At 45.1% G+C, this 12870-nt stretch overlaps 1 protein-coding gene across 4 annotated transcripts in view; it reads left to right on the top strand.

The window, feature by feature from the left end:
* Nucleotides 1-12870, top strand: part of TNRC18 (trinucleotide repeat containing 18) — a 78850-nt gene that overhangs the window by 29319 nt on the left and 36661 nt on the right. For 3 of the 4 annotated variants that reach the window (XM_063314676.1, XM_063314675.1, XM_063314673.1), the window contains exons 5-9: nucleotides 7711-7813; nucleotides 8731-8936; nucleotides 10214-10354; nucleotides 11324-11487; nucleotides 12036-12462. In XM_063314676.1, coding sequence (XP_063170746.1) covers nucleotides 7711-7813; nucleotides 8731-8936; nucleotides 10214-10354; nucleotides 11324-11487; nucleotides 12036-12462 — 1041 coding nt within the window. The remainder of the gene's footprint in view (nucleotides 1-7710; nucleotides 7814-8730; nucleotides 8937-10213; nucleotides 10355-11323; nucleotides 11488-12035; nucleotides 12463-12870) is intronic. The other variant, XM_063314674.1, reaches the window with a different exon arrangement.

Below are 12870 nucleotides of genomic sequence, written 5' to 3'. Positions count from 1 at the left end.
ATGTAACTCCCTGGGCATTTCTCTCTGGAGGGATTCTGCATGGCTTTGAAACCAGACCTATGCAATTGCCCAACACAGGCTGTTTTTGAGATTTTTGCAATTGCATGATGTTGGTTGCCTTTGCCTTTTTTAAAAAAATGCCTAGCTCCAGTGATGGTTTGTTTGATTGATTGATTGATTGACTGATTATGTGCCATCAAGTCATTTTCGACTCTAGTGACCACATAAACAAATAGATCCCTTACCATTTCTTTAAAACTGTAAAAAAAAAAGTATTTTCTTTATAGCATTTTGCTGAGCTTATGGCAGTCTCATTCCCTATTTGTAGAAACTCCAGAGATTCAGCTGTCACTATTAGGTCTTTCAAGAGGAAAAGCAGCTTGATGGTTTTGCAGTTCTCTTTCATAGGAACCATTCAGATTTTCCTTTCCTTTTCTGCTTTTCACATATAAGCAAAACTACTTCATGGGGCATGAAGTAAAGACGTGTATGCAGAAATGTCTTTAATTAATCTTTTGGGTGCAATGGAGGTGAGGTAACTTTCTTCCAGAAACTACTATGGCAGGTTTGGGGCACCTCACTGATTCTCTGCTCCCTGTTCTTAGTACTACAAGATTGATTGATTGATTGATTGATTATGTGCCATCAAGTCAATGTTGACTTTTAGCAACTACATAGGTAGACCTTCTCAGGATGACCTGTCCCCAACCTGGTCCTTTTTTGAAAATGGTATTTTCAGGAGTCTTCTCCAACAACAATGTTCTAAAGTGTCGATGCTCTTTCTCTCCTCCTCCTTCAAAGTCCAACTTTTGAGTTTTATAGACTTCTTATTTCACAAGGAATGGCCTGAATGCAAATAGCATTCATCTCAAGGGGACTACAAGGTTAGTAGCTGTGAAAACAGACCATTTCTGAGGGATTGGGAACCGGGGACAGTGGCAGTATGAAAGAGCTCTTTTTCCTCCATTGTTTGCATAATCCATGGCATGACTTGTTGCCAGCTGATGGGTAAAGACAGCCATGCATGGGACTGTCCTCTGAATGGATATGGATGGAGGTGTGTGCTTTTACGGACAAGCTTCAGCGATGATCCAAATTCCAAAGGAGTATTGGAGTGCAGTCAACACATCTTAATGGTCCTGATGAGGCTGGAATTTTATCTTCCACGCTGGATGCAGGAACAAAGGAATATAGAGCAGTTTTGGAGGTTTCTGTAGCATTTTGAATCTTACTTCTGCTCTTCTTTGAAAGAGGAAACAGGACAGAGTATAAGTTCCTGCATAGAGCATGGGGAATTCTGGGAGCTGAAGTCCACACATCTTAAAGTTGCCAAGGTTGAAAAACCCTGTGCCAGAGCATGGCAGTTCTGCAGGAGACTTCTCAGATTCTGCACAGTGAAAAACTAGATTCTGTGCTCATCTTTATTTTATGAAAATTAGAACATTTGCACGACGTACTTTAATATCTCAAGGGCTCTAGTCCTGAGAAAAGAAGAAAGCTGAGCTTCCTGTGAGATGCGAATGTCCAACCCCCCCATTGGGTTGGACCTTTGAAGAAAGAATTGCACAAATCTTCTCCAGATCTTTTTTCCCAACATGGCAAAGAGGAAAGTGGGGAGTGGTTGTTGTTTTTTTTTTAATCTTATACATATCCTAGAAAGAAGATGGTGGGCTGCTCTGTCTTGTAGATGGGTGGCGGCTTGGATATCCCTACCCCACCCTGGATTTTTTGAAGCTTCCTCCCTTCTCTATTTCAGAGCAGCTTCATTTCAGTGTTTGGGATACGCATACATCATAGGCGGCCTTTTCTCAGCTGAATGCAAGCTTCAAACGTTTATTTGAAGAAACCGAGTCTACAAGGAAATGCATTGGGTATGCCATTTGGTGTCACTGTTCAACTGCTGTGTTTTGTGCACAAAAGTAACGCACGGTATAAAAAAAGCCAAGAACCCCGAAACGCATCAAATTGATGGAGAGTAACCTTCTTGAATCTAGTTCCTCCTGGTTGTGGAGATTCCTAGTCCAGCATGGGTGGGGGGTGGGGGCACCATTGAGGGAAGCTCATTGAGAGTCTGGACTTCTCCAGTCTACTCCAAGCTGGTAGTCACTGTTGGGCAGACTTGATAGTTCATTTATTTTTTTAAAAAACATTCTTATACCATGCTTTCACTAAAATGGCTTAAAATCACTGGAAAGAACAAAAAGGATTTGGCCTATAGGTTTACAGTTGACAAGACATAACCAGAAGGAAAAACGAATGAGGAAAGGGGGAAATGGTAGAAAGTTTCTTCTATGCTTAGCCAAAGCAGCTGCGTTGAAATTTCCTCCTATTGACAAATATTTGTCTGATGAACAGTTTTGAACGTGCCTCGTTGTGTGCATGCTACATATATTCACTCAGAAGTAAATTTCTGGAACTTAATTCCCAAGTCTGTATGTGTAAGATGGTAATAGCTCCATTCCAAATAAGCTGCTTTTGATTTTAAAGATTTTAATGCTGCCTTCCATTTTTTTTTAAACAAAACAAAACACCCACGGTTGGTGTTTTGGGCCACATCCCAGCATTTTCTGTAGCATGGATAATTGCAAGGGGAGACGGGTGTGGCTGTATGCACCGGACATGTTTCGATTAAAATTTTGGCAGCAATTAAATTTCATGTGGCCATTAGAAAAGGAGAAATGCCCACTTGAACAAGGAGAATTGAATGAGGTGGAGATGGGCAGCTGTTTATTTGTTTATTTATTACCCCGCCTTTATCATTTTTTATAAATACTTCAAGGAGGCAAACATGCCTAGTACTCCTTCCTCCTCCTATTTTTCCCACAACAACAACCCTGTGAGGTGAGTTGGGCTGAGAGAGAGGGACTGGCCCAAGGTCATCCAGGGATGGATTGGGGATGGATTGGGGATGGATCCCAGTAGGCCTGGGCCACTCCAGTTGTGGAATCTAGCAGATTTCTATTGGTTTGCAGAGTGATTCTCTTCTTCCTAGCGTTATTCCCGCGCTGTGGCAGGGTCCGCTTGTCGGCATATCCGTCTCCATTTGACTTGATCCAAGGCATCTTCAGGGGTGACGTTCACACATTCCATGTCCTCCTTAATGCGGTCCATCCACAGTTTCTTGGGTCTACCACGGGGCTGCCGGCCACCAAGGTCCAGGTGCATGTCTGTTCTCGCCACTGAGTCTTCTTTACCACGTATGACATGTCCATACCATCTGAGCCTTCCTCCCGCAGTTTTGCCAAGATTGGTGTGACTCCCAGTCGTTTGCAGAGTGATCCTGGGGACCCAAAGTCAGGCTCCAGGCCAGGGCTGGTTAGAGATATGGCAGAACCCGAGGGTGCCATGAAACCCTGCTTGGGAAGCCCTGTCCCAAATTATAGCATTCCATTGTCTGAAACCCTCCAGCCATTTGGCATGGGGACTGTGGTACAAGGTATCTGAAGGGCATTGGGTGGAGAAAATTGAAAGGTGAGGAGCTAAAATGGGGGAAGGAATGACCAATCGGGGAGAATGAAACTGTCTTGTTCTAGTGTATGAATTCTCCCTCTATATTTAACTTTTCTGGCTGGCAGCTTCACTGCGCCAAGCCCTGATTTCTAAGCTTCGCCTCTCTATATTCACCAACCCCCCTTTAAAAAAAAAACAAGGCAAAGATAAATAAACCAATCCTTGTCTCTGGAAACATCACAGAAACCACTTAGCTTTGTGGGAATAACTTGGGGAACATTTTGTTAGACTGAGGTCACTCTAGTGGTCATCCAAGTTCCATCCTTTCCTCCAAGTTAAATTTCTCAACGGGTGGTGAGTGAGTGTGCTTGTCATGTCTGTAATGAACTTCCATCTACGTTTTATTGTCGTTTTTTAAAACTTTGCTTCACTGTAGCCAATCTGATTTTTCAACCAATTCGGCATTTCAAGGGTGTGTCGTGGGCACTCCCCCAAAAAGGCAGCGGTGGCTTGCCACTTTCCAAGAGGGACTGAAAGCTCTGTGAACCTGCACACGGACAGGTTCCCACTTCCGTTTCCCAGAAGATGAGGTGGTTTCCCGTTACCTTGTGTCCCCCCCCAGCAGAAGTCACCTAGCCCCTCACATTATCCCTGTTTTTTTTCCTAGGCAGGTAGACAACACTTTCAAAGTCCATTTCTAATTTTCTAAAAAAGCTGATGGGGGGTGCAAGAGACAGCAGAAGATTTTTGAAAGTAAAGATGAAGGTGGAGTTTTGGTTTACAGAAACTGCCCCCCCCCTTTTAAATGGGTATAATCTATAAGAAAATCTGCGGGCATGCTGAGGTAATGTAAAAGCTTGTTTGGTTTTAATCCTGGTATGTTTGTTGATTTGGTGGCTTATAGTGATAGAGGCATTCTAACACATCTGGCATGCTTGTGGTATGGAGTGTGGGTGAATCAAGCAATAGAGTAAGTCAATAATTAGACTGAGTTTTCTAATTAATTAATTTGGTTAATCATTAGGTTACATTTGGCGAATGCAGCCAGTGAGAGAACTTCAGGAAGATGAACTAAATCAACCGAGATGTATAACTCTGGACAATTCCCAAGAATGTGGTGTTTGAGGGGTTAGAGTGTGACACACACACAAAAATGGGTGGAGCTTCAATTGTACCATCGTGGCCACCATCTTGACTTTTCTGACCATACCCTATGGACCCTTGGCTGTAGGTGTGCAAACTGGAATAAAGCTGGTGTCCACCTTATTCCTATTTTGTAGTGAGATCTCAATAACAGAAACCTAATGAGGATGCACCCCATCAAAAAAAATGTTCATGTCAGTCACTGACAATTGTCCTTTGCTCTTGTTTCGCTATTCTTGTAAGACTAATTCAGTTGGCCACTGGCCAAACATTCCCTATGTTTTGGGGGGACGGGGGAAAACATTTCCTAAAGTCCCCCCATCCTTGTTTGAAATGGCTGCAGAACTGGAAGGGTGGGCTGGAAAGCATTTGGAGGAACGTGGGTATGGTTCAATGGAGGCAGCGTGAGGGGTTGTGGGGCTGCCGAAGAGAGAATGCCCGAGCCATCACCCCAAAGAGAGGAACAGCCTTGAATTGGGGGCAGGGGGTTGCAGAATGGGGCTTAAATTTGCAAATTGGGAACCAAACTCTTTCCCTGCCCACTTGCAAGCTGTGCGTCCTTCCAAGTGCATTGGTGCCCTTTCCCATCTGCCCACTGCTGCCCACCTCTCCATTAAAGGGGGCGGGCAGCAACCCAAACCAGCTCCAATGCACTCCCACTGGCACTGCAGAGAAAAAGGGAGTTGGATGTCTCTCCGTCTGTCTGTCGGCCCGCAGACCCCTCGTTCAGCCCTTTTGTGTGCCGCGGGGAGACTTCATTTTTCCGCTCTGCTGTACGGCTCAGTTCCCACAGCCTCTTTGCGTCTGGAGCCAAGAGACAGGGCTGGTAGCCAACAAAGGAGATGTGTTTGTTTGAGCTGGCCTGAAAGCTCCCCCCCAGCCCCCCCCCCCCAGCCATGCTCTGCCCCCTCCCTCTGGCTCTGTTAAATGTAATTTACTGAGCAGAACTAAGAGCCTGCGAACAAGGCCTGCACTTTGTCTTGGTTGCTAAGCAATGGAATTGGCACACAAGGCTCTCCTTTTTGCTGTCTCGCTGGCCCCTCCCCAGTTCTCCCTTGCCCCTCCACCCTTTTCCCGTCCTTGCATGCCAAGAGACTTTCTTCTTCCTTTCTTCCTTTCTTTTTTTTTATTAATAACATTTAGTTTGTTTGTGCCAAGCAGAGGGCGCTTGAAGGTGCAAAACCTTTTAAGAGAGAGAAAAGCACGGGGCTTTACGTGGCTAATCTTGTAGGATTTGGCAAGTCAAACCACACATTGAATGCCAAGGAAACGGGGGGGGCAGGGATTTTTTTGGCCCCCTCCCTCCCTCCCTCCCTCCCTCCCTCTCAGCTCTGTGCATAACCGATTGAATTTTGTATGGGCTTTGTGCGTCATGTCAGGATATTTATAAAGACAAGACTGCCCATTGAGTCTGGGGGAGGCAATTGCCAGTTTGTCAATTGTGTGTGGGATAGGGGGGGCAGAGCTCTCCTTGGGCAGCAACGAGAAACCTTTTTAAAGGCTTATTCACAATTATTCTTACGCCAGCAAGAAAACATGGAGGACGCTGTTTTATGGCTTTTACACCCTTTCGGTATAGCTGCGTTTCCCCTGGATGGGGTGCAAACGGGGTTGAAAACATGCAAGAAAAATAAACTGATCGAAAGCAACCATTGGCAAGAAGGGGGGCGGCTTCTTTATGAGAAACCCAGGTACAACAATCAGCGTGTGATTATTTGAAACACCTTTTTTTAAAAAAAGGGTTCCAAGTGCTCACAGGGGTGACCAAGAAGGTGGAGGACAGAGAGATGCCAGGACCTTAAATAAACAAACAAACAAACAAATCACTGACCATTGGTGATGGGAGGGAAGGCGGATTGAAGCCAATAATTGGCCAAGCAGAGCAAGCTCTACTGTAATCCAGATTGGCTCCTTGATGAAATTGTGTTTGTGTCACTGAGGATGCACTGAAGATGCAGAATTGTTAAGTATCAGCCTTGGCAAAGGGTAGGTTTGCAGAAAAGCACAGTCCAGTTACGCATTCCCCAAGAATTGTGGCTTGCGGGGGGATTGCAAAAACAGTTCCTTGGTTTCCTGGAAGCGTGCTTTCTCCAATGATTTGGTGAACGTCCTCTGCTGTGATTTGGAGCTTTGTGTTATTAATCATTTTGAAATTTCGCCATTATGCTGGACCACAAACCCTATGGGCTGTCTTGTGATCATTTAAATTTTCTAGTGAAGTGCACCATATATGAAAGGAAGCCTGTGCTAATTGTCTGTGTTCTTTCACACTCCATTGACCAAAAAAATGGCATTGTCCTGTTTGTCCAAGACATTTTTAGTGTGGAGATGGGCCTCTCTTTACCTCTATTTTATATTTTGTGATTTTTGTCTGCAGCCTCACTTAAAACTGGTGAGTGAATACCGCTTCTTTATGGTGCTCATGCACAGAAATGGACACATCTCTAGCACTCTCCCTGTGCAACCTCCAATTTGCCATTTTGCACATTTGCCTTATGGTATAGTTTTGTATTTCAGAGAAATGCATGGAACAGTCTTCTCTAAACAGATTCAACTCCCATCATCTTTGAGTAGCATGGCTGGGCTGCAGGGCTAGGAGAGACTGGTCAGGATATAAAAGGCTGGTATCTAGGGTAGAACCATCCTATGTCTTAGTATATCCAGAAGCTCAGACAACTTCAATTCTAGCAACTTGTAGGAACACAGAATTCTGGTACCATCCTGGCTGTTGTTTCTTTTTATAACTGATTGTTTGTTTGTTACATTTCTGTCCCATTTTTCTTCTGGGGTGACATGGCTCACTCCCTCTGCTCAGTGATATCCACTCAACAATAATCCAGCAAGGTAATTTGGGAGCAAACTAGGAATTTGTCTGTAGGCATCTGAAGCTTCCTGGTTAAGTGGAGGTTTGATCAGTCCTCCTGATTTCACCTGATCTCTTAACCTGGCATCTTAACCATTACACAACACTGTCTCTTCAGGCTTCCTCATCAAGGATCTTGGGATCCAGTTAATTCTTGGGGAGATATCTGGAACTACAACCATCGGTTGGAGAATTCTCAATGTTTGATTATATATAGAGGATGTTGAGCTGGCTTTGTTTTGGTCGCCCCTTAGGACATGGACGGTCAGATGAGGACTGTGGGGATGACCGGCCTCGCCTTCGAGAAAGCCACCTCCTGGCCAGTCGTCTGGAACGAGACCAGGAGAAACTTCTCAGGTGATATTTTTTATGCAGGTGATAATTTTCCTGCTTTGTTTTAGCTCTAAAATTAGACCTTTTCTGCCCACAGGTTTGCAATCTGAAAGATGCAACCCACAAGAGTCAGGGATCTTAATATTCAGTAGTAGCTCTTGTAAGGACCAGCTGGGAAGAAAGTAGGAAAAGAGGTCATGTCATCAAGCTGGTAGAAAGGCCCTTTCCTGTCTCACAGCCTGGTGAAATCATGCTTTCTTCTCCCATTTTGTATCCTGCGTGGGGAAATAAACATGGAATGCACATTGTGCATCCTTTTCACTAGGTGAAAGGGTTTAGTAGCACCATTGGCTAAGTGGGGAGATAAAGAAGTGGTATGTGTTTATTTACAACATCCTCTTGCTTGGAGTATTTTCGCTCTATGTAAGCCTCCAGAAATAGCACCAGGCATTGCTTTCTAGTTAATTATTGGTGATGAACGGTTTAAAGATATAGGCTGCTTCCCTCACATGTGATACAGGAGGAGGAGCATCATCATCATCACCATCATCAACAATGATAATAATGTACAAATATATTTTAGCAACAAACATAAGAAAAGCAAATAAAGCCACAACGAAAAACAGCAGGGGGGGGGGGAAGATTGCCAAGCAAAAAACCCGATACATTCAACAAACCACAATCTAGTCTAAACAAAAACATTCTTGCTTGCTGATGGAAGGACAATTGAGAATGGGCTGAGTGAACATCCTAGAAAGATGCAAATGTTATCTGGATACTACCTGCTTGCTTTGGCAGTTTTCAAATTTTGAAGCTCCTTTACAGGTGTCTTCCACCAGCAGCTGAAGTGTGTTGCTCCTCATCTTGATGAAGCTTGGAAGGCCCTTGATTGAAACCCATCAAGGTTGGGGTCCCTAAACACTCTTCTCCTTTTCCCCCAGAGAAAGCAAAGAACTGGCTGATTTTGCTCGGATACATCCGGCCACCTGTGCTACAAATGGCTTAAACTCCAACCTCATGGTGACTGGGGGGCCACCCCTGACAGGTTCAGGGCGGTGGTCTGGTGACCCAGCACCACACCTGGCAACCCATCCGTGGTTACCCAGAAGCAGCAGTTCGTCCATGTGGCTTACTGGCCACCCCTATGGTAAGGTTATCAAGTGAACACAGAGTTGGGCTCTTGTTTTGTTTACAGTGCTGTGGTGTGCAAGCAGGGGTGTGCAAATGTTTTGTTCTGAACTGTTTCCGGTGCAAAATTTCACGAGATGCCCCATTTCAAACACCAGGGTGGTGTTTCAGGTTTGAAAAGTGTTCAAAACAGCCCATTTCACATTCTGTACTTAATATCGTTTGCCCCTCCCCACTGTCAAGTCCTTACCTAGCATAGTGGCTGGATGGTTTCAATAGCCCATCAGTGGACCCATTCTCTTGATCCTTTCTAAAGTTAAGTTTACATGGTTCCTCTTGGCCGTCAATCCTGATCTGTCTCCCTTCTTCCTTACTGTCAGTATCAGGAGATGCTTCCCCTTTTTCTAAATAAAGACAACAGGTTGCAAATTCTCATGGTTATAGGTGGGACAAAAAAGACTTTCTAGTACATTTTACATCAGATTGAAGTCATAATTTTGTTCCCGCGAATTTGTGATAGGCTTGTAGCTTTGTTGGTACGAGCAGTGAAGGCAAAATTTGTCGTCCTCTGCATTAATTTATGGATGCAATTGTGGTAAATATCAGCCTTCCAGAACCTGGATGGGACAGAGGGTTGATGCACTCCCAATATATCTGGTGGGTATCAGGGAAGATGGTGTCTGAACCCAGATACAGTCTCTGTATCTTTTCTGAGAGCAAGGAAAGAATTCGGGGAATGGAGCCACTAGAAGCCAGTTAGCATGGCTTCCAGTTATTTTCCCATTACAGTACCTCATCTCAATTTCCGAATGCCCACCTTTATTAATTGTTGGACAGCCTGCCATTTTGTATCTTGCACCCTTCAATTAAGTTTAACAACCACAACAAAGCAACGAGTTAATGATGTCCAGCAATCTTCTTTGTGTTTTCACGCTCTTAGAAAGTACATCCTTTCAGCTTGTACGTTTTCACGTAGATATTGGGCCCCTATGGTGCATCTGTGACACCTCCAGGTGACTAGAATGAAACGTGGCACACCAGCTGCTTTATTATCTATGCATATATGTGTATATGCGTGGATAATAATAGGTTTGTTTGGGCATAATCCCACATTGTCTCGTGAGGTGAGGTAGGAAACCTGAGTCTGGAAACAATTCTTACTCTAGATTTCCAACGGTGTGCAAGTGGTGCTGGGAGGGGAGGCTGAAGCGGGTGGGAATCGAGTTTGCCACGTGGATGTGGCCTTTGATCTTTTTGCTTCATGGGATTTCTGTTCTGATTTGATACTCTTTGTAGGGCACCCTTCTTTGCACCAAGGCATGGCTCCTGGCTTTCCTTCCAGCATGGGGGGAGCACTCCCTTCTGCATACCAGTTTGCCAGAGATCCTCAGTCTGGCCAGCTTGTCATGATCCCCAGTGAACACCTGACACACTTTGGTAGGTATCCAAAGAGCTGTGACAATCCCAGGCAGAACCTATTGCAAGACACGGGCAAACGCAGGCATATTTTTCACACTGCATGGTTTATAGAGGTTACAGGATTTACTTTGGGGGGAAAAGGGGGTCAGAATTTGTGGACCTTAGCATCCAAATTTTAGACATTCAGTTTTATGGAGGACCAATAGTGTGGGTCTTATTGGACCTGACCCCCTTCTTTCTCCAGAGAGCACATTTTTTAAAACATGGTTGTTTCCAGCTTCCTAGGATCTCAGAAGACATTGATCCTGACCTCGTTAGAATACAGGTAGTCCTTGGTTAGTGACTGCTTTGTACAGCGACTGTTTGCAGTTATGATGGTGATGCAAAAGTAACTGTATGACCAATCCTCACATTTACGACCTTCGCAGGTCTGTAAAGCAAAGGAAGGTTGAAGTCAAATCATAAGCACAGTCATGGTTTCACTTAGTGGCTGCTTTGCTTAACGACCAAGTTGCTGCTCCCAATTGTGGTTGCTAAACAAGGACAACCTGTAGGTGGGACCAGTATTTAGTGCATTTTTAAAGAAGTTTGGAGGAGTGGAGGATGGAGCAAACAAGAGCAGGAAGCATCCCAGTGGTTAGTTCAGCCTGTTTTACAGCTGAAATCATGAAGCAAGAGACAAAATCACACCACTGAAAAGGGCCATTTTGCCGCTGACTTTATTTATTTGTTTATTATATTTACACGGCTGCCCATCTCACAGTTGGTGCTCTGGGTGGTGAACATAGGGCTAGAAAACCAACAGAAGAGATATAATAACAACATGATAATATAATGGATTTTGGTAGAGAGATATTTGGGGGGGGCCCATATGCAGCCAACTGGGTGGCACGTAGCCCACCTCCAGGGTACACCCAACAGCTTGGTCCTTGGAATCTGGCTTTGGCTGAGGTTGTGGTTTCAGGTCAGTCTCTCTTTTCATTCCAGCAGAGCTGATGGATCGTGCGCCTTCTCTCTGGCCTGCCATGTATTCTCCTACCCGGGGCTCCCTCCAGCACGCTCATCAACTCCAGCTCTTATCTCACCAGCAGCTGATTCGTCAGCATGAGTTATACCTCCTGCAGCAACAAGCTGCCCACGCCCAGTTGGTGGTAGGTTCTCACCCTGGGGTTCAGCTTCTGCGACTGTATTTGGAAAACCAACCTCACCTGCATCTCCTTTCTGAACCTGGGTACCTGGGTGCAATTGAATGGAGAAGATGTAGCTAGGTTCTAGTCGTCGTTAATTAAATAAAGAGGGCTGGGTCTTCCACGCTATCGTTACGCCTGGATTTTTACCAGACAATTTTCATACTGGGGAAGGTGGGACAATTTGTGGAAGACCAAGTTAATGATGAGCAACCCTAACCCTAACCCTAACCCTAACCCTAACCCATGCACTAATCTGTGGTTCTTAAACATTGACATCTAAAGGTCCACCAATCACTCCGTCAAAGACCCTGCTTCCATTATTGTAGAAAGAAAATTGCCTGAGTTTACAGGCATTTATCATTTCTGGTATGTTGTAAAACTGTAACGTTTTTAATGACCTGCCCTGCATCCTACCTAGCTGACTTCTGAGTCCCCTTTGTGGTTCGTGTAGCACCAATGGAGAACCCTGCTGTTCAGGTTTCCTCTTCAGATCTCCTTTTTCTCAACAGGAGAGGCTAAAAGCCAGCGAGCAGCGGGCAGAGATGGAAGAGAAGATATCTAAGCGGAGCCTGGACAGTGCCAAATCAGGTCTCCCAAGCTCTGGCTCAAGCCTCCTGCACCGGAAGCCCCCAGTTTTGTCTCCAAGCACTTCTGCACCCTACAACAAGGCGGTCAGTCCCCCTCCCCTGTCACCCAGATCCTCCTCCGTGTCGGTGCTCAAAGCTGAGGTTATTCAAAAGCTGGAGGAACCACCAAGCCAGCCGGCCTATTCCTATCCCACTACTCCTATCACTCATCCTTCTAGTCCACCTCCTGCTTCTCCACCTCCTGCCCCTGCACTTCCTCCAAAAGAAGAGGAGGAAGCTGAGAACATGGAGAAGAAAGAGCTGGAGCTGGAAAAAGAGACCTCTGCTTCATACCAGACTTTGTTTCCAGGTACAAGGCCCCACTATTTTTTTTAATCCACTTTCTTTTTTTATTTCCTGCTTTCTCCCTTGCTTGCTTCTGCCTCCTTCCCAAAGCTCCTTTCCTCCATCGAAAGAGATGTGAAGCTTTGTAAGTAGATAGATCATATGATGGAAGTTCCATCATACTGTGTGGTTGAGTTCCCGACACTGGTTTACTGAAATCCCTCCCAGTTCTATGTACAGATAGTCTTCAACTTACGACCATTTTTCTAGCGACCATTTGAAGTTACAGTGGCATTGAAAAAAGTGACTTGCGACCGGTCCTCGCACTTATGGCCATCACAGCATCCCTGCAGTCATGTGATGAAAATTCCAGTGCTTGGCAACTGGCATGTTTTTGTGATGGTTGCAGTGTCCCAGGGTCAGACAATCGCTA

The sequence above is a fragment of the Candoia aspera genome, chromosome 14, assembly GCF_035149785.1.
Source record: "Candoia aspera isolate rCanAsp1 chromosome 14, rCanAsp1.hap2, whole genome shotgun sequence".
NCBI classification, from domain to species: domain Eukaryota; kingdom Metazoa; phylum Chordata; class Lepidosauria; order Squamata; family Boidae; genus Candoia; species Candoia aspera.
The sequence above is the reverse complement of the archived record's forward strand: the minus strand, read 5'-3'. Positions and strand labels throughout refer to the sequence as shown.